This window comes from Ascaphus truei, chromosome 1 (assembly GCF_040206685.1).
Source record: "Ascaphus truei isolate aAscTru1 chromosome 1, aAscTru1.hap1, whole genome shotgun sequence".
NCBI classification, from domain to species: Eukaryota; Metazoa; Chordata; class Amphibia; order Anura; family Ascaphidae; genus Ascaphus; species Ascaphus truei.
Genome location: NC_134483.1, coordinates 540,819,662 through 540,843,961, shown reverse-complemented (window position 1 = coordinate 540,843,961; position 24,300 = coordinate 540,819,662). Strand labels below are relative to the sequence as shown.

The 24,300-nt window shown below is 43.1% G+C and overlaps 1 protein-coding gene across 2 annotated transcripts in view; it reads left to right on the top strand.

The window, feature by feature from the left end:
* The window catches only part of SFXN5 (sideroflexin 5), a 492,741-nt gene extending 469,119 nt beyond the window's left edge, over window positions 1-23,622 (top strand). For both annotated transcript variants that reach the window (XM_075573333.1, XM_075573323.1), the window contains exon 14: window positions 17,786-23,622. In XM_075573333.1, coding sequence (XP_075429448.1) covers window positions 17,786-17,863 — 78 coding nt within the window. In that variant the 3' untranslated portion in view covers window positions 17,864-23,622. The remainder of the gene's footprint in view (window positions 1-17,785) is intronic.
* Window positions 23,623-24,300: the final 678 nt, after the last annotated feature.

Genomic DNA, 24,300 nt, shown 5'->3' with positions numbered 1-24,300 from the left:
TTACTCTCTTCCCAACTTGGAGCAAACCTAGTCCCCATTGCCATGCCGCATTTTTGTAGGAACATAGATCCATCAAACCAAAAGAGGTTATGTTTTAAAATAAACTCGATCCCATCCAGCAAAAAGCATTTCTGTTCATGCGGGATCGAAGAATCTCTTTCCAAAACATCCCTAACTGCTTCGCAACCATCCTCATGTCTGATGGAAGTATACAATGACGTGACATCGAAAGTTACCAATATGAATTCCTCATGCCACTGTACTTCTGATAAAATATTTAAAACCTGTAGGGTGTCTCTTAAATAAGACTTTGCACTAGTGGCATATTTTTGTAGATACAGGTCAACATATTCCGAAAAGTTTTGTGTGAGTGACCCCATACCGGAAATAATGGGTCTCCCTGGTGGTCTCAACCGGTCTTTATGGATCTTGAGCAAGAAATAGAACACCGCCTTAACTGGTTGAGATTTTAGCAGATAAGTAAATTCTTTCTCGCCCAAGATCCCTACATCCTTCGCCTCATTTAAAATGCTTGACAACTCCTCCTTATACGTTTGGGAAGGGTCCCGCTCAAGTTTTCCATAGGTTACTGTGTCGTTTAATATACGTTGAGATTCTAAGAGGTAGTAGCTGGTATCCATCACTACCACCCCCCCCCCCTTTTTCAGCAGGTTTTATCGTAATGCTGCTGTCCTCAGAAAGAGTTTTCAATGCTTCCCTTTCTTCCTTATTGAGATTATCGCTGTATCTATTCCTCTTATTTGCCAATTGTTCAAAATCATCCATAATAAGTTGATTAAAAACTTCCAAATACTGTCCTTTGCAATGGCTAGGGTATAAACTAGATCTATTTTTTAAAATTTGAATGGACAAACCTATCGGGCATATTTAAATCATCCTCTGTTACTGAGTCCGTCTGTACAGACTGCCCTACCCTCTGGCTTGCAGTGTTTTTATTAAGGAAACGGCGCTTAACTGTGAGTTGGCGTAAGTATTTCTTTACATCTACAAATAAATCAAAGCCGCTTGGACCCCGTGAGGGTGCAAAATTGAATCCTTTGGCTAAAACTTTAGTCTGCGCTTCATTTAACACCTTAGAGCTAATGTTAAAAACACTGCTCAATCCATTGGCCTTTTGCTCCCGACGTTTCCTTCCTCCCCTCTTCCCTCTCTGCCTCTTTTTTTCCCTTTCCCCTCTGCTGTCCAGGATACCCCTGGGTCGTCCAGACATGAGAACTGATTCTGTGTCACAATTGGTGACTGGGGTGCCTGGTCTAAAAAGAAACCCCAGTTCTATTTCTATCTACACGTTCCCAAATGGGGCTCTTCTGTGTAACATGGTCACTCCTCATGTCCCTATGATCCCTCCTTTCTCTCCTGTCCTCATACCTTTCTCTTGATCTCTCCTCCCTGGACCTCCTAGGTGATCTCTCCCGCCTCGGTGTTCGTTCCCATCTTGGTTCCCTTCTATCACGCCATTCATTCTTTGGATACATATAGTCCCTCGTATGGTAATACGTATCATTACCCCCTCTCCTATGGTGCTAATTGGGGTATCTCTGATCCCCCCCCCCTTACGTATTCCCTGTCATGTCGTGCAAAACTGTCAGACTGATGACTGGTACTAGGGTGATTGTGTCTATCTTTGTCTCTGTATTGTTGTTGTGGTGTAGATCCTTTCCCACTCATATTACCTTTCCTTTCTTCCTCCTCTGATTTCTTTAATGGTGGAATATTAATGGTTTTAGTCGGAGTCTTCCTACCACCTGGCAGACTAAATTATGTTTTTCTCTCTTTCCCCGACGTAGAGTTACTCCTATCTCTATTTTTCTGGACCCTCGTTAAAGATGTATCCCATTTTTTTTCTGCTTCCCATCCCTATAGTCTTCCTCATCTCGCACGAATTTGTTATTTTTGTTAATGAGGATGTTTCTCTCTAGGGTGTCTAATTCGTCCGACAATTTTTTGTTCAATGTATTAAAGGAGGGACAATCCATAAGGGGTTCGAGGATGACTTTAATTTGGTTAATCTACAAATCTAAATTCTTTAGGGTTATGTCATGATGTGATATTAGCAGGTTCATTTAATCTATGCTGCATGTGTCTAAACATTTCTCCCACATACAGCTATACTTGATTTCTACTAAATCGAAAGAAGCTGGTTTGAATACCCTAAAGCCCCTAGGTATTCTTGAGACCTTACGGTATTCCTCTAAATAAGAGCGATCCAATAAAATACGTAGCTCTTTTTTCATCGCTTTATCTAGTTTCTCAAACTCTGATTTCACAGTGTCTGTAACGTTAATTTCTTCCTTAATACTCAATCTGCTCTCCATGTCATTACTCCGGAGTGCTCTTTTCTCAAACACACTCTGTGTAATGTGGATGTCAGGCACACTATCTGTGGGGGTAGTGGCAACTTCCACTACCTCCATATCAGACATGATTCAAGACCAAAACGCAAAACTGTAAGATTGCATCACTAGTTACAGCAGCCAATCAGGCTGGGTGTTAAGGGTAGGTGACCACTGGTATAACATGGTGGTATTTTTCTACTAGTCCAGGGTATTTTCTTTGTTTTTCTATATTGGAAAGGGAATTTGGAATGCAGAAGGGAACTGTGGGAACCCTGGGCTAGCTGGATACAAATACCATTAATTTCCCAGATAAAACTCCATTGGAGTATATGGAATACATGATGGATATATATTTTACCTAAGCAAGGCACTTTCAATGGATCTTTGACTGAAATTCCCATGAGCCTTCGAGCCTTCTACGGGTATTTCTTCCGGCCTACATAGAATACTTGAAAGAAGGCATCAGCGGGTTTTATTGCCTTTCCGTTTTGTTTTATATGTAGTGGTTTTGTGCCAGATTTGACTAAATATATTTTCTAAGGGGTGGTTGAGATTTCAAGACACTGGAGGGAACAATGCATCTCTAGGTAATATCAGCAGACATGGAGATAAATAAACAGACAAGGCTCCAAGGGGCCCATTAGCAAAGGTTGTGTGCCAGTGCTTCTCTGGTGCACATCCAATTTTCACCTTGTCAGAAGGCTACGTTTTCATTTATCCAATGCTGAGTCACAATGTTGTGCTGCCCATATGTGAATGTTCTTTGTATTTATGTTACATGCTATATAAGAGATGGGAGACCAGTGTTAACCAGATCTGGCAGACGCATAAATAAAAGCACACACGCGTAGAAATTGACGGCAGATCAGAACCACTTGGCCCATCTTGTCGGATCATTCTCTTCCGTGCAGACTTGGAGAGAATGGAAGTGTGCATTTGTACAAATGGCACTTTACGCTGACAATACACTTTTCTATTCTATCTGGAATCAAGTATTCCAGTCTCGTTTAGAGCTGATATGAGAAGCACTCACACATGACATGTTTTCTGCTAGGTTTACCTTCTGTTTGATCCTTTCTAATATGTTTAACAGCACTTCAGATTTAGGGGAGGATCCTCCGAAGTCCGGTAAATCTGGGCTACTAACGTGATGTTTAGTCCAGAGAACTGTGGGGTGCTCAAGAACAGTAATTAACAGACAACAAAAAGTTAATGATACATCTAGATAAGCCAGCATGTAGTACCCCTATGGTATCTATTATATATATCATCATATATAACATAGGCAGGTAGCCCACACCTACTCGTTTCACGTAACCTTGAGAAAGTGCCTCGGCGTGAAACGCGTAGGTGTGGGCTATGTTATATATGAATATCCATTAAATTCATTTTTTTATATCTTGGGAACGCATCTCTCTATATCTTTTTTTCAAGCCTATGCATGGGTAGTGCTCTGATTTTTTTCCTATTTGTATACTAACAAGATGATACCTTAATAGGTAACGACCGTTAACTTTCCTCAGTCTAACGGGGATCCACAAAGCTACTGATATGCAAAAACAACGGGCGTTAGGAAAACTAGCATCATTACGTTAACTGGATTAACGGGGATTGTCGTTGCACAGAGACGCGTTAACCGATACACCAATACAATGAAGCTTATATACCATATTATGTCAGACAAACATATCCTACATTCACTTTAATCACTAGAAACCTTAGTATAGTTTATTAAATGAACATGATGTATTATCAGATTATCGGACACATCTCTTGATGTGTTTCAGACATTTATATGATCCATAATATTTATCTTTGTATGACACATAATGAAGGCGTTAAGTCCTGTACTTCATACAATTATTTGGTTTATCATTTTTTACTTACCCTTTTTGCTTGTAGGCTATTCCCAGAAATAACGCTATGATAATCAGGTTCTGGGTGTGAGTACCGGCAGGTTGTGATGTGACTAAATTATCTTAACATTATTTCCATGCGTTAACATGAACGGAGGTTTGTGGATCTGCGATGTGAGGTTCAAATCTCATTAGTATATGAGTAAGCCACACGTCCGTTAAAAGTTAGCGATCTGATATTTCTCTGGTTAACATGAGGACATCGTAACCCCAGTCACCTTTTTTGGATATGCATTACGACTTATCGATACGTTAAATGGGGATAACGTCACGATAAAAACATTTACCGGACCTCTGAGTATCTACCTCTTAGAGGGTTATGTCTCAAAGTCTCCTGGCTGCAAAACTAGGGCAGAAAACAGCGCTAGATTTACCAAAGAAGAATAAAACTAATTTGCTAAAATAGGAATTTTTGGTTTGATGGATCCAGTGCAATTTTTTGTTCCACTTGCTGCCCGTATTTTGCAGCTGGGAGACTATGATACTGTACAGTGACCGGTTACGATGGAAAGCATCTGTATGGCTATCTCCTGCTGCCCATTCTCGTCAGGGTTACTGTGGGAAAACCTAGCGTTAATGTTGGGTGCCAGAGTTTTGCCCATGTACTTTGAGATATACTGTGCTTAAACATGTAAAAGCAGTGATACTGGGCTTCTCAGGATCACCTGCACATGAAGGAGTTAGCCCTGAACTTGCTATGCAAAAGAGCTATTATCCCTTAGGGTTGTATCAGGCATTGTACGCTTGAGGAGGAGGAGCCCTTGTATGGGCATATAACTGTGTGGCACTGGTGAGTTTTGTGTACCTGTGCTCTGTAATTATGTTATACCCATTGTGGAGATACAGGGTGATGTCGGGCGCTGTCTGGAAGTAGCCACTGAACAAAGCCGGAGCTTTGCTCTGCCCCAACATCATAGCGCCGATCGCTGCCAGGCGCATGAACCCCTGAAGTGGCTAGATGCGGCAGAGGCCAGGCTTCGTAAGCACTCTTCTGATTGGCCCGTTTGAATCTCCCGACTCCGCTGACATCACTCTCTCTGGATCATTTTTGGCCGAGGTCACGCCCCCTCGTCTGATTGGTCCATTCCATCTGTCCACCTTGCTCCTGATTGGAGGATAGTTTAAAGGTACACACCTGATTGGTTAAGATCAACATCCTGCATGAGTTTGAATGGGAGCGGCAAAACTACTTCTAGCAAGCCAATCAGGAGTTCTACAGATTCAGAGGTGCTTCAGTGAGTTCGGCTGCTGATGGGGCTGATACCCAGTGGATGGGTCGGAGGCGATCAGCAGAGGGCCAGGAGTGGCTGAGGGGTGAGTCTCATTGGAGAGAGACTCTCGATAAGTAACCTAGCGCGAGGAGCCTATGGTCTGTGTGTGCAGGCCCCACTTGGGTTCACCTCAATACCTGGACCGACAATAGTGTTGGGGCCAGGCCCAGGAATCAGGGGCCACCCACGAGGGCTTTTGTTGCCCCGTGGACTTCACCCTCTGCCTGGAGGAGAAAGCCGCCTGGAGAACCAAGCATTGACAGACTCCAGCTGCGTGGGTAATGGTTCCCACCAACCGGGCTTGGTAGCCAGGAAGCTACTAGCCACTTCACCCTTTGTGTCCCTGCGAGGAACTGCTTTGTTTGCAGCATCCACAGTTAGTGGAGGGTGATCCCCATCACACTAGCAAGGAGGCTACCAACTGGATTGGGCTAGGTAACTAGAAGGCTACTAGACTTTTTTTCTTGTATTGTTCCCTGGACCTCAGACAAGTTCCCAGAGGACTAGGGTGTACTTCGTGGACTATTTTCAGGCTAAACGTGAGCCGCACTCAGAGACTAAAGGAGCCCAGGATCGCGTCTCTTAGGCGGCATCCTGGAGGACTGTGATCAGCTGTTTCTGCAAGTATTTACCCTTTTCTTTATCTGTCCCTGAATGTCGGATCTCTGTGTTGCTGTTACCTATTCCTTAATAAACTCAACTTTTATTATCTCCCAAGTCTAACTAGTGTGTCCTGGGTACCGGGGAAGCCCTGGGGGCTACATTACACGGGTTGAGCCTAACTTACAGGCTCTGAGGGCAGCGGAGGCCTAAAGTTCTGAGCTCAGATCGGGGACCTCGAGACGTGAGGGCCCTGACGTAACAGTCTGTTTCTCCTGCTTTATTGTGCCTTACTGTGGACAAATCTCAGAATATGTTTTATAACCTTGTCCATGAGCAGCAGATATAGTGATGGAAGGGGAGATTAAAATGGTAGCCCTACAGTAAGGGCAGCATGCACTACTGTCAATGCACTGACTTGCTTAGTTGGTTAAATTAAATGTAGGTGATTGGTATCTTAAAAATATCAGACAAGTATAATTTTTTTAAGTTTCAATGCTATTTTACAATCTTTATCTAAAACAATTTGTCTTGCTCGGTGTGTGTGTGTGTTTGTGTATATGTATGTATGTGTATATACATATACGTATATATATATATATATATATATATATATATATATATATTGTGACAGAAACCAGGGTATGGTAATAAATTCCATATATAGATCTCACAGGATACTGAACAGTTTCTATCCTGTTTAGGCTGGAAAGTGCAGCCTCATAATACATGCACTCCATCCCACAGTTTGGCAACTGCTGGAACTGAGGGATGAGGGATCCAGACCAGAGTTTGTCTGCTGCCTGATTTCTGTCACCTGTCCTGCTAGTTAGAAATCAGGTATTTAAGACTGATTTCCTGGTTCCTCTTCCCTCTCCCCAAGAGCCTGGAGACAGGAAGGCTGCTGGAAGCAGAGAGGGGAAAAGCCTCTCCCCAAACAGGTTAAATCATTCTGCTCCTTTTTTCTAAAACTGCAAAGTTCCTTATTTTTTGTTGTTGGAAGTGAAAAAGCCACTCCAACCCTGAGTCAGGGAAAACCTTAGTTAAGTTATTGCTCAGGTGAGCAGGCTTTTGTTTTGCTTGTGTTTCTTTTGTATGCACTGTGGCAGTCTCAGTGCCTGGGACTGAATAAACCAGGCATCGCCTGTTTAAAGGAACAGCACGTTACGCCTCGTCATTTAACCTACCCTAAAAGACCGTGTTCTAACAGTCCCGGACAGACGGCGGAGCCCCGGAGTAAGCCGTTTGTCACATATGGTGGAGAATGCGGGCAGAACACTAAAAGGTCTGCGGGTTAAAGAACTTTAAGAAAGAAAAAAAAAAGTTTATTTTCTCTCCAAACAAGATGGAAGACGTGGTGAGTGCGCTGGTACGCAATGTCGCTGCCCAGAAAGACGCGAATGAAACCCAGCAACAGGTGAATGCAACCCAGCAACAGCTGTTAATAGCCCAGCAAGAGACTAATGCAAACCAGCAACAGACGAATGCAGCCCTGCAAGTGGCGAATGCAGCTCTGCAAATCGCGAATGCAAACCAGCAAGAGACAAATCGCTTGCTGAGAGAGGAGCAACACGGTTCGCCCAGGGCTTACAGCAGGAATTCGAGATCCTGAGAGAGACTATCAGTAAGACTCCACTGGCAGAGGCCGCCCAAGTCCCGAAAATGACCAGGGCAAGCCACTACCTTCAGAAGATGGGGCCCCCGGATGATGTTGAAACCTATCTTCTCACGTTTGAACGCACGGCACAGAGAGAGGGTTGGCCAGAAGCTGAGTGGGCCAGTCTAATCGCACCCTTCTTAAGTGGCGAACCCCAGAAGGCTTACTTTGATCTAGAGCCAGCCGAAGCTAACGTCTATGCAAAATTGAAGTTCGAGATCCTCGCCCGCCTTAGCGTAACCACGGCCATTCGCGCCCAAAGGTTCCACGCATGGTCCTTCACGTTGGATAAAGCCATCCGATCCCAGATGTATGACCTCATCCACCTCGCTCGGAAGTGGCTACAACCCGAGATCAACTCAGCAAGCCATATCGTGGAACGGTTGGTCATGGACCAGTTCTTGAGGAAACTTCCCTCTGCCCTACGCCGTTGGGTCAGTCAGAGTGACACAATGCAGACGAGCTGGTGGCCCTCGTAGAAAGGTACAATGCAGCAGAAGAGCACCTGCAACCCACAGTCATGGATTATCCCCACTACCCAAGGTTCCAGGACTCTTCCAGAGACGGTAAAAGGGTACCAGGGTTAAGGGGGGCTGAAGAGCGACGACCGTCTTCATACAGCACCAGCAACAGTGGCCCGCATACTAAGGGCAACAGCCAACATGGAGAGCCGAAAAAGGACTCTAAGTGGGACACAGACTATGTACCTAAATGTTTAAATTGTTATGAGAGGGGCCACACCGCGAAAGTTTGCCCACTAAATATTGAACCAATGCAATGCAACAGCGTTGAACCTTATTCATTGTGGTCTCAATGTATGGGACCTAGCCCAGAGGACCCCTTGAATAACCATCTCTGGGCATTTGTAAAGGTAAATGGTAAGAGGGTTCGGGCACTACTTGACTCTGAGAGTATGGTTACACTAGTGTCCGAATACCTGTTGCCCATTGGGAAAAAACAGGTAAACAGGTCACAAAGAGTGGCAATTTGTTGTATACATGGGGATAATCACAAATATTCCACTGTTGATGTTCTTATATAAACAGAGTTTGGTTCTTTAGATTTCAAAGTGGGTATAGTACCCAAATTGGCACATGATGTGTTAATAGGGACCGACTTTCCCCATTTTCTAAAAATGTGGTCCTCCTCCCAGAATAGCGCCCAGAGTTCAATAGCGGACCATAAAGAAGTAACAGAAGAAACAAATCCTTTCCCTTAATCAGAAATGGAGGTTGACGAGGGCCCAAATAAAAAGGGGAAAGAGGAAGAGCGCTGTAAAATCCCCTTTCCCATGGCCACCTTGGTAGGGAATACCCCAAATCAAGATGTTGAACAGGCGCTTACCACCCCAGAACAGGATAAGACCTTCGCTGACCTAGAGGTCAGTCCTCGGAGTTTTAAGAAGGCCCAGTGGGAAGACCCCACATTAGCGGAAGCAAGGGTGAATATACGGGACCAGAATAGTACTCCTGGCCAACCAGATAGGTCACTTGCCTACCCCTACTTCGAGGTAGAGAATGACCTAGTATATCGGGTTGATTAAAGGAAATCGATTATAACTAAACAATTGTTGGTACCACGGACATTCCGTAATGTAGTATTACACCTCGCACATAGTCACCCATTGGGGGGACACCTAGGGGTGGAAAAGACAAAAGAAAAGGTTCTCCGAAGCTTCTATTGGCCTGGGGTTCTGGCAGAAATTACAAATTATTGCTCCTCATGCCCAGAATGTCAGATCACCGCCCCGTTCAAAGCGTATCGTAGTCCATTGGTACCCCTTCACATAATAGATGTACCATTTAACCGGATTGCTATGGATCTAGTAGGACCCCTAATAAAGTCGGCTAGGGGACATCAGCATATATTGGTAATATTAGATTATGCCACCCGATATCCGGAGGCAATTCCCCTACGTAGCACCTCTGCTAAAAACATAGCAAAAGAGTTAATAGTCTTGTTTACCCGGGTCGGCATAGCTGCAGTCCTACCTATAGTGAGGGAACACATGGAAAAAGCTCAAGAGGCACAGAGGAATACGTATAATAAGGGTGCTAGGGTCAGAATTTTTTTTCCAGGCGATAGGGTGCTAGTACTGGTTCCCACCGTAGAGAGTAAATTCCTTGCTAAGTGGCATGGGCCATTTGAGGTCTTGGAAAGAGTGGGAGAAGTAAATTACAAGGTGAGACAGCCAGGTAGGAGGAAACCTGAGCAAATTTACCATGTAAACCTACTTAAGCCCTGGAAATATAGAGAGGTCTTGTTAACCCTAGTACCCCCAAGTCCATCAGAGAATCGAGAAACTGACCCAGAGGTTAGCATAGCTGAAACCCTGTCCGTTCATCAAAAATGAGAGGTCCAGAATTTAGTGAGACGAAACAAAGAAGTCTTCTCTACACAGCCAGGTAGAACTAGCGTAATTGAACATGACCTAGTCTCTGAACCGGGGGTCCGAGTTAACCTTAAACCGTACCGAATCCCAGAGGCCAAAAGAGAGGCTATAAGTTTAGAGGTTAAAAAAATGCTACAACTAGGCGTAATTGAGGAATCCCAAAGTGGGTGGAACAGCCCTATAGTTTTAGTCCCAAAGCCAGACGGTACAACAAGGTTTTGCAATGACTACCGTAAACTAAACGCTGTGTCAAAATTTGATACTTATCCTATGCCCAGGGTTGATGAACTGGTAGAGAGACTGGGCAAAGCCCGATATCCCACGACCCTAGACCTAACAAAAGGGTACTGGCAGGTTCCCCTCACAGAAAGGGCAAAAGAAAAGACAGCCTTCTCAACCCCAGATGGCCTCTTTCAGTATAGGGTGCTGACTTTTGGCTTTCATGGAGCTCCCGCCACATTCCAAAGAATGATGGATAAAATGCCGCCTACCTGGATGATGTGGTAATCCATAGTGAAGATTGGCAATCCCACCTTCCAAAGGTCCAAGCTGTGCTTGACGCAGTTCGGTCTGCTGGACTAACTGCTAACCCCGCTAAATGCACTATTGGTCTGGAGGAGGCCAAGTATCTGGGGTATTCTATTGGCAGAGGTTTACTCAAACCCCAAACACTCAAAGTAGAGGCGATACAAAATTGGCCAAGGCCAGTTACAAAAAAACAAGTAAGGACCTTTTTGGGATTAATTGGTTACTATAGAAGGTTTATTCCCAATTTTGCAACTAAGGCAACCCCACTAACCGACCTCACAAAAGCAAGAGGGCTGCTAATGGTAAAGTGGTCCCCCGAAACCGAACAGGCCTTTAGAAGCCTGAAAGAAGCTCTCTATGCCCAACCAGTGTTGGTCACACCTGACTTCTCTAAAGAGTTCTTAGTCCAAACCGACGCATCTGAGGTAGGGCTGGGGGTTGTACTCTACCATGAGTCTCAAGGTGAGGAGCACCCCATCCTTTATTTAAGTAGGAAACTAAATCCCCAGGAGAAAAATTACTCCATAGTCGAGAAAGAGTGTCTCGCAATAAAGTGGGCTGTAGAGACGCTCAAATACTATCTGTTGGGGAGAAAATTCCGGTTGGTCACAGATCATGCACCCCTCACCTGGATGTGTCAAAACAGAGAGAAGAATGCTAGAGTGACCAGGTGGTTCCTAAGTCTACAACCCTTTAAATTTTCTGTGGAACACAGGTCAGGACACAAACATGGCAATGCTGACGGGTTGTCAAGGATGCACTCCCTAATATCCATGGTCGCTCATCCCTCGAGGTCTGAGCTGGGGGGGAGGATATGTGACAGAAACCAGGGTATGGTAATAAATTCCATATATAGGGCTCCTAGGATACTGAACAGTTTCTATCCTGTTTAGGCTGGAAAGTGCAGCCTCATAATACATGCACTCCATCCCACAGTTTGGCAACTGCTGGAACTGAGGGATGAGGGATCCAGACCAGAGTTTGTCTGCTGCCTGATTTCTGTCACCTGTCCTGCTAGTTAGAAATCAGGTATTTAAGACTGATTTCCTGGTTCCTCTTCCCTCTCCCCAAGAGCCTGGAGGCAGGAAGGCTGCTGGAAGCAGAGAGGGGAAAAGCCTCTCCCCAAACAGGTTAAATCATTCTGCTCCTTTTTTCTAAAACGGCAAAGTTCCTTATTTTTTGTTGTTGGAAGGGGAAAAGCCACTCCAACCCTGAGTCAGGGAAAACCTTAGTTAAGTTATTGCTCAGGTGAGCAGGCTTTTGTTTTGCTTGTGTTTCTTTTGTATGCACTGTGGCAGTCTCAGTGCCTGGGACTGAATAAACCAGGCATCGCCTGTTTAAAGGAACAGCACGTTACGCCTCGTCATTTAACCTACCCTAAAAGACCGTGTTCTAACGGACAGACGGCGGAGCCCCGGAGTAAGCCGTTTGTCACAATATATATATATATATATATATATATATATATATATACACTGTGTATATACACTGTATATAAAAGATCACTTGTGAGCCCATTCACATGTCTTAGACAGGCCTGCAACCCTGCTTTTCACCATTATCACCTAGCATACAGTGCTTCCACTGCAGCAAGGGATTCAGGAAATGACATGCAAATGAGCACACCATGTCACCCTTTGCCTGAAATCCATTTTTTCATGGGACCCTTATAAGCGAATGCTCACTGTTAACACAGCTTTTAAGCACCCAGTTTATATATTATATACATTTATATACATTTTTATATATATAATATATATTATATATATATACACAGTTGGGGGGAAAAGAAAGTACACCCTCTTTGAATTCTATGGTTTTACATATCAGTACATAATAACAATCATCTGTTCATTAGCAGGTCTAAAAATTAGGTAAATACAACCTCAGATGAACAACAACACATGACATATTACACCGTGTCATGATTTATTTAACAAAAATAAAGCCAAAATGGAGACGCCATGTGTGAAAAACTAAGTACACCCTTACTGCTTCCATAGGAATTAAGATGCTAAGTAGCAGACAGGTTCTGCTAATCAAATGCCCTTGATTAATTGATCATCAGCAAGTGTGACCACCTCTATAAAAGCCGAAGTTTTAGCAGTTCACTGGTCTGGAGCATTCAGGTGTGTGTTAACACAATGCCAAGGAGGAAAAACATCAGCAATGATCTTAGAGAAGCAATTGTTGCTGCCCATCAATCTGGGAAGGGTTATAAGGCAATTTCCAAACAATTTAAAGTCCATCATTCTACAGTGAGAAAGATTATTCAAAAGTGGAAAACATTCAAGACAGTTGCCAATCTTCCCTGGAGTTAACATCCCAGCAAATTCACTCCAAGGTCAGACCATGCAATGCTCAGAGAAATTGCAAAAACCCAAGAGTTACATATCAGACTCTACAGGCCTCAGTTAGCATGGTAAATGTTAAAGTTCATGACAGTACAATTAGAAAAAGACTGAACAAGTATGGTTTGTTTGGAAGGGTTGTCAGGAGAAAGCCTCTTCTCTTTAAAAAGAGCATGGTAGCACGGCTTAGGTTTGCAAAGTTTCATCTGAACAAACCACAAGACTTCTGGAACAATGTCCTTTGGACAGACGAGACCAAAGTGGAAATGTTTGGCCATAATGCACAGCGCCACGTTTGGCGAAAACCAAACACAGCATATCAGCACAAACACCTCATACCAACTGTCAAGCCCCGTGGTGGAGGGGTGATGATTTGGTCTTGTTTTGCAGCCACAGGACCTGGGAACCTTGCAGTCATTGAGTCGACCATGAATTCCTCTGTATACCAAAGTATTCTAGAGTCAAATGTGAGGCCATCTGTCCGACAGCTAAAGCTTGGCCGAAATTGGGTCATGCAACAGGACAATGATCCCAAGCACACCAGCAAATCTACAACAGAATGGCTGAAAAAGAAAACAATCAAGGTGTTGCAATGGCCCAGTCAAAGTCCAGACCTCAACCCGATTGAAATGCTGTGGCTGGACCATAAGAGAGCTGTGAATAAACAAATGCTCACAAACCTCAATGAACTGAAGCAACGTTGTAAAGAAGAGTGGGCCAAAATTCCTCCACAACGATGTGAGAGACTGATAAAGTCATACAGAAAACGATTATTTCAAGTTATTGCTGCTAACGGTGGTTCTACAAGCTATTGAATCATAAGGTATACTTAGTTTTTCACACGTGGCTTCTCTATTTTGGCTTTATTTTTGTTAACTAAATCATGACACGGTGTAATATGTTATGTGTTGTTGTTCATCTGAGGTTGTATTTACCTAGTTTTTAGACCTGCTAAGGAACAGATGATTGTTATTATGTCCTGATATGTAAAACCATAGAATTCAAAGAGGCTGTACTTTCTTTTTCACATATATATATGCAGCTTCTTTGCATACTCAGTTAATCAACCCCACACTGATGAGACCCATTAAGGTCGAAACAGCTGTCTGTGGGTGGTTTTCTGGGTATGCACCTTAACCCTGGCTGTGCTCAAAGCTGTGACCATGCAGCAAGCTTAAGCCTATAGAGAACCATGTTAAAATGGTTTTTGAAGCAAAAAGTGGCACTGTGTGCTCATTTGCATGTCATTTCCCAGAATCCCTTGCTGCAGTGGAAGAGCTGTGTGCTGGGTGATAATGGGGAAAGGCGGGGTTGCAGACCTGTCTAAGACATGCAGATGAGCATACAGTTGCATTTACATTTGTATATATATATATATATATATATATATAACAAATTGGAGTAGCGCCTTAGGAAGCTTGATAAGGATAAATCAGCTGTGTAAATCAGATAGAGTTAACAAGGCTATTGACCAAAGAATCCCCAAAATGGCGAATTTGTCATAAAAACAACTGAAATCTATAGCAAAAATAAAAAATATGAAACATAAAAAATAAAATAAAAACCAGATGTCAGTTGAAATTTCAAAAAATGTACTTAGTCCACTGGAGTTTTGCTGCCCGTATATAAGGATCCCCAAATCCCAAGGATATCTGCAGAAAACAAGAAGAAAAAACAGGCGCACTCCTAGTGTGATAAAGTATAAAACAGTATTTATGGGATTGTAAAATATAAAAGCGCACTCACAAACAGAGTAAAAATAATAGCATTTATGAGATATACTCAATCGCCTTGAAGCTGTGAAGGGAATGTATCAGCCTGTCCCGTTGGTGCCACCTCTGGTGTAGCCGTTGGTTCAGCAAGGTGCACTGGAGCCACCGCAGCCAGATGATGTAATAATCAGCAACACGGTCAGAGACTCCCTCCAGATACACCTCCCACAGCTCTCACTGCTCACCAGCAGGCAACTGCAAAACCGGAAGCGACAGCAGTCCCAAGCAAAATAGCAACAGCTCCAAGGTACTCTCTCCGTTCAGTAATGTCAGCCACAAACTCACCTCTTTGGCTATTTTGTTGCTATTTTGCTTGGGACTGCTGTCGCTTCCGGTTTTGCAGTTGCCTGCTGGTGAGCAGTGAGAGCTGTGGGAGGTGTTGCTGATTATTACATCATCTGGCTGCGGTGGCTCCAGTGCACCTTGCTGAACCAACGGATACACCAGAGGTGGCACCAACGGGACAGGCTGATACATTCCCTTCACAGCTTCAAGGCGATTGAGTATATCTCATAAATGCTATTATTTTTACTCTGTTTGTGAGTGCGCTTTTTATATTTTACAATCCCATAAATACTGTTTTATACTTTATCACACTAGGAGTTTGCCTGTTTTTTCTTCTTGTTTTCTGCATATATATATATATATATATATATATATATATATATATATATATATATATATATACTGTATTTAAGTCGGGCATTAAGATATCATCTTTTTCAATTTATTAACCCCTTCGCCTCCTGGGTGCTCTAAGAGGAAACGGTTCCAGGTCCCTCTGCCATCCAGGTGGTTACGAATCTCTTTAGCAATGACCCATACCTTTTGGCGATTTGTTCTTCAGATGAATATTCAGTTCTCGCTGTTTCAGTAAGAGAAGCACTGGTGAAGTTGCTAATAATGGCAGTAAGAGAAAATATGTGCATCTGTTATGGATAGCTGCACAAAATTAGCTACTCACACCTCTGACACCCAAGATGTCTTAACTTAAAATACTTGTTGGCTTACTTTCCATAATTTCCTGCTTACATTTAAAGAAGATATGCAATTTTGCAATTACTGTTCTTTCTGGTGTGAGATCTATGCATCGTTTCCTTTTATGTTTATATATTTCTGCTTCATTAGTGCTGTCTGAAGGGTGATTAGATCCTTCAAACATTTTACAGAGGTTAAACGTTGATTAAGATTTAATTATTACTGTAAATAGCTTAGAATGACATATGGTGCAAAAACCTGACATATGTGCATTTGAATAAATGAAGTGCTATTTCCCATGATGCTTTAGTAGCTGTTTAACAGCTTTGCACAAAGGTTATGTTGCACCTCATGTTAACATTGCTTTCATGTTATATTTTGTTGGGTTTTGCAGCTCAAAGCTAAGAACAGTTTTTCCATTTTTTTTTTAATCATTGAATATTTTAAATACCTAAATTGTTTGGCACAATTTTTTGCTAATTTGTCTAACTAGGTTAAACATTTTTTTCAGAGCCATTAGTTTGTTTTTCTTGGTGCAATGAGGATATACAATATGTAGTTTAATTATCCAATTCTTTTTCTGGAAGCCCATGCTGCAGAAGTAATGAGTCTCTTCCGGTAGAGCCCAACGTTTGTTTGTTGGGTAACGGGGCACGGAAGGAATTGGACATGCTCCGTAAAGATGCTGGCGACACCTCATCCAAAATGTTCTAGATCCAGTCCTCAAGGGCCACCAACAGCACCTTCTCCAGCGTCATCGCCGCACTTCTGAGTCTCATATAATGACCATAAAAGGCTCTTTACGCCTTCCTTTATGCCTGGTACATGGGGGAGAATTGTAGGTGTATCGCACATATATTTTGCGATACCTTTTTAATGTTCGTGACAGAATGTATCTGTACATGCGCTCTGCACACCTCACACGTCCCTTCTTCTTATACAGAGGAGCTTTTATTTATACTGTAGATGTAGATGTAACTCAGCCGGCAGGTGCGCGCCTTGCTCAGAACAACGCAAACTAAGTGTATCCCTGTCACTGGCAGAGAGTCCTGCAATCTGGCACCGAAAAGGTGGAATGGGTTAAATAGGGGTGATTTAAAAATCCTACCAGATAAAGTATTTTTAAATAGTCTTTAAGAAGTGTTTCATGTTTCCATGGTAACCAAACGCGTTGGAAGGTTTTTACCATCTTTATCTCGTTAGTCCTAATTCTGTCTGCGACTCTTGGAATCTACAGATCAGGGAATGGCCAACTCCAGTCCTCAAGGGCGACCAACAGGTTCTCAGGATATCCCTGCTTCAGCAGAGGAGGCGCAATCAGCGGCTCAGTCTTCGACTGCACCGCCTGTGCTGAAGCTGGGATATCCTGAAACCCTGACCTGTTGGTGGCCCTTGAGGACTGGAGTTGGCCGCCCCCCTTCTAGATTTGTAATAATCTTGCTAATAACAATATATTGGCAGACAGGTATATATGGCACCCAGGTACTTCCCAGCGCTGGAGAACCGTTCAGCTTTATTCAAGGGACTGGGGCTGAAATCTTCCCCAGATAGGAAAGCGGATATACAGTATATTGAATAAGGGCCATACGGTAGACCAGGAGTGCTCAACTCCAGTCCTAAAGCCCCCGCAACAGGTCAGGTATTCAGGATATCCCAGCTTCAGCACAGGTGGCTCAGTCAGTGGCTCGAGACTGAGCCACTGATTGAGCTACCTGTGCTAAAGCTGCGGCTGATTGAGCCACCTGTGCTGAAGCTGGGACTGATTGAACCATATGTGCTGAAGCAGGGATATCCTGAAAACCTGACCTGTTGGGATGTTTTGAGGACTGACGTTGAGCCCCCCTGCGGTAGAGCCAGAGGAGCTTGTTTTAGAGACTGGTACTGCTGTCACAATCTTTACCACGCGCTCCCGGTAACACCAGACTGCTAACGTTTGAAATCGCTTCTTTCTCCGTGTGTGCAGATTGAGACCTCCCGACTAGAGCCAGAAATCGCGATGAGAGCCACCTCCGTGACGGTGATCTACAACAAAGGATTGTAAGCCAACCTGCATCATCATCAGCACCGCAGAGACAGGACAGCAGCACGGAGCCACGCGCCGCTCTCCCCCCCCCCCCGTGTGGGGGGCGGGGGGGGGAGGTGAAAAGACTCCAACTTACAATCTCCATCGCGCGTCGACAGCTGGAGAGATCTAACATATTCACAGAATGGATACCTCACCGAGGTAGAGAGTTAATGTAGTAATGTTGTAGCGTTGCTAGGGGGGCGGGGGGTGAGAAATAGCACAGTGGGGTATCAACATTTTTAGACATTAGATTTTTTATTTTTTTTTAAACTTACTCCCGCAATTGACAGCACTGCATGAAAAGTGCATTAATTACCGGCAAAGCCTGCGGCCCCGTCATAATACGCAGACATACAGGAGGGAGAAGTATATTGTTGTTTCACCAAATCACTAACCACTTACTTACTGTAGCTCCAGTGCAGGCCGGTGTGGCACTGTAAGGGTTATTTTATATGCTGCGAAGCCGCTTTCCCCCAGCTGGAGAAGAGTATACTCCAATTCATTAGAATGGAGCTAATATCGCCTCTGCTGTTTGGGAAACGGGGTTTTACAGCGTATTGAAGGGGGTTATGTATCAAGCTGCTGCCTAGACATGTGACGTCTCTCTTTTCCTGCGTTTCTCACATTTGATGCCGTATATATATGATCCCTAACACACACACACATATATATATATGTGTGTGTGTGTGTGTGTGTGTTGGGGATCATTTTGTCAGAGTAGAAAATGTTTGTAGGTTTCGGGAAAGCTTCAGAAACTCTTCCTGAGAAATGGGTGTTAAAACAGGACAACTTTTAGCCCGAAAGGTTTATGCCTTCACAGACCTGGCAGAGTCCATTCTTCTATTGCCCAACCAGGGCACAGTAGGTGTAAACCTATGCCCATTCAATGTCAAGTATGCTGGTTTTAAAGCTTGATACATAATCCTGTAATGTTGTAACACTGTGTCCAGCGCATTCATGTCATAGGAGACTGATAAAGGAGTTGAACGGTAGGTCGGTATCACACCTCTCCGTGAGTACCACCAGCCACACTAGGTTTTAAGAAAAACCAATGGATTTGTACACAGTTGAATGCACCTAATTTCCATATGAATACATTACTATTTGGTTTCCCTAAAAACCTATTCTGACCCAAGAAACTATGGAAAGGTTTGAGAACCTATTAGGGCTTTTAGGGGAAATGGTTACCGCATGGCACCAGACTGACTCATACTGGAATCAGTCTTGCTCATACTAAGAAGCAGTCTCACACATTGGGAACATTTGGTGGTAGTCTCTCTCATTGGAAGACAGTTCCAGGTCAGTCACTCACAGTAGAAGAGTCCCTGGTTGAAAGCAGTAACCTTTGAGGTTCTCCTGATACCTCAGGTAGCTCCTGATACCCATTTAATCTTGGGACAGAGCCAACACACCGCCAAGGACAGTGCCAATGAACATGTTGCCATGTTTGCATATTAACCCATCAACCAGTTCATTATTTTATGGCTGGAAGCACCCCTAGGGTTATATCCCCAACCTAGAGTGTAATTGAAACACCCAATACTTTCCAGATCTAAATCCAGGTGACAACAGAAAAGTAGCAAGTGGATTGCTAAACACATTATTTCTGGTTACTATTGAGAGGTTCATTACATTTCAGTACATTACGCTGACCAACATGTGAAATCACATTTGGAAGTAGATCTCCTCGTCTTCCATTGTGTCAATAAGTATTATGGGGTTTTGGTGATTAGTAAGAAAGATTGGCCGCTACTCAGGCATCGTACACATGACAGACTGAACCGCTCATAATAAGCAAGTCACAACGAAAAATTGTTGGGATGAAGGCCACTTGTGTCCTGTTCCCACTTGGCACAACAACTAATCTGAATCCTCCTGCTCGTCTGCTATTGGTACGGTAGTTAAGCCATGTAAGGGCAGGGCATTTCAGTGCAGCCTTCTTTGGTACCCATAAACAATACAGTATGCTACCACCTGTTATAAAGTACTGACCACGTCGGTGACACTGCTGCTAACCTTAGAGACCACATAGCCGTTCTGAGCCCCTTTTTTGCACCCAACGGCTGCTTATATCATGTGTGATAAATATCACCATTGTATTTCATCCATGGGGCTTTGTCTTTGAGTCTCCCATTTTGTTATGGGTTTCCCTCGCCCCAACCAAAAAATATCACGTCACAGAAAAAGAAGGATACCGTTCTAATCTTTCATGTAATCACCGCTTATTAATAATACTGAACAATTAATGCTAATCAAGTTATCGAAAGAGATTGACTTCAAATTCAATATTAAGTACTGTGAATTTTGCTATTTCTTACAATTTTAGAAAAGGTACACGTGCGTGGATCACACGCTAACAATACATTCTCACAGAAAATAGACACGCAGGGTGTATTTACTGTGGGAATAAAAGGGTTAATGGATATGCCGAACCATTCGTCCACAGTGGACTTTCCATTACAACATGTAAAGGTGCGGTCCCACGCCACTGGTCAAGAAAAACATTTTGCTCAAGAATTTGCATAATGCAGATACGTTGAGTATAAAATGTACTATCGACTAGACATCCATTCTCCTGCGAAGGTTAATAAAAGTCCCTTCTCCCTTCTCCCTTCTCCCTTCTCTGTCACTATTCCAGCTTAGATTGTTCTCCGTTTTCATACATACAGATGTAGAGCAACTCCGGGTTCCCAAATATGGGGCTACACGACTTTGGATACACAGAGTCACTACTAACTGGATGTACTTAAAAATGCTTATTCCCTTCTACACCTGGACCTTTCCACACCCAACCCTCTGTCTTATCTGATACAGTGCGCTGTTCTGCCGAGACGGGCTATTCTTTCCTCTGTGGAATTCCACAGAACTATTGAAATTGATCATCTCTCTGGAATGTATCAGAATTATTTAGGACCCTGTGGGGTCACATACTGCCGATCTTCCTAATCCTATCTAGAGAAAATATAGATCAGGCTAAAAGGCTGTGTCTGTAACTGTGGTTGTAATAAAAAATGACAATTGCTAGGTATCTTCAAAAAAAGGTGTGGCATCTTTTTAGTAAGGAAAGGTATACAGGGATATACCAAATAAGTAAACATGGGAAGGATGTTGATCCAGGGAGTAATCTGATTGCCAATTCATGGAGTCGGGAAGGAATTTATTTTAACCTTTATGAGACATCATTGGATGATATGACACTGGGGATTTTGTTTGCTTACTCTGGATCAATATACTGTAAGTACAAATATAGGATAAAGTATCTGTCTACATTTAGCGTAGGTGGAACTTGATGGATGAATGTCTTTTTTCAACCTCATCTACAATGTAACTATGTACCTATCTACAGTAACTATGTAACTATGGAAGGTCACTGAGAACTAAAAAAAGATGAAAAATGGAAGTACAGTAAATCTTTCGCGCTCTTCAGTACTTTTATTAAAAAAAGGACAGCTAATGACAGAATTACACACATTCCATTAATTGCTAATTAATTGGCCAGCCCTGTCTAATGAAGCAGAGGAGTCTGAAAACAAGAGGCCCTTTATTTCCACTGATTGTAGGGCTGGGGAATTAGATGAACTTTATAACTTGCTCACCTCAGCTGATAATAACATGTTCATCACCACAGCGCAAATGTAATTAGAAACCTATTCCACGAAGTGCATGTAATTGATTTCTATGTGCATTAATTAGGGAGTCATGAGCGGGCATGGAAAGGAAAATACAGAGGCTAGGCAGAGTGTTTCAAACGCTATGATGACAAGACGCACGTTTAATTAGTCTTCCCATAATGCTCTATGTCGTAAAGTAGCTGGGTTAACCCCTTGGCTACCTTCTGGTAGAGGGCACTCGTGAACAAACTCTAACAGCAATACGAAGTTATACAGAGGCACGCTCAATGCCAAAGTGAGTACAGGAAATAAGAAGATGAATAAACCTTGGTGCAGGCTAAACCAGCACTGCCCCTATGTTCCAAATAGAGGCTTATAGTAGTATAATATTGGAAAATAGATGGAGGTACACAAGTAATTATGCAAAATTGTATGGTGTATGGCAGTTTTGCCCATTACTATGCCGTAAACCATAGCAATTTTGCGTAATTACTTGTGTGCTTCCATCTTTTTTCCATATTGCACAAACTCTAACAGAAGATCACTGGAAAACCCAAACTGCTGGTCAAATGAAAGAAGGAGGTCACAGGTCAAAGGCACGTGAAGGTCTTATTGTAGATGTTAGGGTTTATTAAGACAGGATTGGGTCTGCACTTGTATCGTTATAAAAGGTCCAAGTGCGGACGTCGATCCTGTCCTAATAAACCCTGACCCCTACAATAAGACCTGTGAGTGTCTGTGACCTCCTTCCTTCATTGAACCCCCCTAACAGCCAAGGAGTTATATCAGCTTCTACCAACCCATAATGCAGCTGTCGTAACAGGAACTCACACGTCACACATTTTCAGCTATTGTAATACGTGTGTCGGGGGGGTGGAGATATGTCCGGTGGGTTTGTAACATAGTAAGTTAGGTTGAAAATTGGCTTGTCCATGAGATTAAACCTTGTTCAAATTCTATCTAATTGAATCGGATACTCATCCTATATTTGTATTGTCCAGAGGAAAGCAAACAAAGAGCCCCAGGGAAACGCCAATTATGTCTCATAAGGAGAAAAACCTTCCTGGCTCCAGTAATGGCAATCACAATTCTCCTAAGATCAATGCTGTTCGTGCGTTTTAACCTATCTGGCATATCTCTGTACAGTCTGTCCTCGCTTACCCGACAGAATGCGTCCCGCAAACCGCCGTCGGATAACGGACCGTTGGATTGCGGGTGCATGTTAATTTGAGGCGAATAAGCGGTTTCCGACGTCGGATAATGCGTCCAGCGGGCTGCATTATGCGGTGTCGGATAAGCGGTTCTGACCAGGAATAATGCGTACAGCCTCGGATACCGAGGGCCACCTGTATGCCTTTCCTTGCTAAAAGATGTCTAATCCTTTCTTTAAGATATCTACTGTATCTGCCATCACAGTCGCCATAGGAGGTTAGAACCGGCACTCCTGGTCTTTAGAAAAACATACATGTGTTGAGAGGCTCCGCGGTGAGCTAAATCAGGGATCTGTTCTAAATAAACTTCTTGTATGTTTTTCTTAAGACCTGGAGTGCCTGTTCTTACCAACTTAAATTACCATTATTTTTGCAGCTTACATCCAAGCATCTAACCTTTTACACTGGTGTAGTGCTACTGTACTTACCCGTGTTAATGCATATATGTATGTGAGTGTATATAACATATTATATATATCACTAGCACTTCTGATACACACACATAAAATATATATATACGAGAGTGATCAGGACGAAACAAGTGATTTGTAATTGTGTATACTGTATACAGGCATACCCCGCTTTAAGGACACCCACTTTAAGTACACTCGCGAGTAAGGACATATTGCCCAATAGGCAAACGGCAGCTCGCACATGCACCTGTCAGCATGTCCTGAACAGCAATACCGGCTCCCTACCTGTACCGAAGCTGTGCGCAAGCGGGGAGACTATAGAGCCTGTTACAAATGCGTTATTTACATCAGTTATGCACGTATATGACGATTGCAGTACAGTACATGCATCGATAAGTGGGAAAAAGGTAGTGCTTCACTTTAAGTACATTTTCGCTTTACATACATGCTCTGGTCCCATTGCGTACGTTAATGCGGGGTATGCCTGTATATATAACAGTCCAGAAAATAAAAGAAAACAGGACAGGCACTTCAAAATCCAAAGGTGAAATATATTCCTCCAAGTGCTCTTGATAAAGGCTCTGTTGGGAGCCGAAAGCTGAGGAATAAATTTCACCTTTTGGATTTTGAAGTGCCTGTCCTGTTTTCTTCTATTTTCTGGACTGTTATATATATATATACAGTATACACAATTACAAATCACTTGTTTCGTCCTGATCACTCTCATATATATATATTTTATGTGTGTGTATATATAAGATATATGTATTGCCACATACTCAAATGAACATATAGACCAATGAAGTGGGACTGCAGCTTTACCATCTCATGCAGTATACAGTATACAGTATGCTATTGCTTGCAGTGAATAGGGTTATGTGATAGGATTATGAGTTAGGATTACAGCAAAGCTGATTTGTGGGTAAATAGAACATTCCAAAGGACAGATTTCATGGTTGCACACGGATTTCATGTTTAGTGTATCCATAACAAGAGCCTGAGCCAATCATGTTCCATGTGTGCGGGTTCCTCGCATGCAGGACCTGTTGTGAGAAAATAATAGAATCTGGGATGTAGCATTTTGATTGGGCGATGTCACCACCATTGTATGAAACATAAAGAATGACGGTTCTTCCTCCATCCTTAATGCACGAGCTCCATTGTGCCACACAACCACG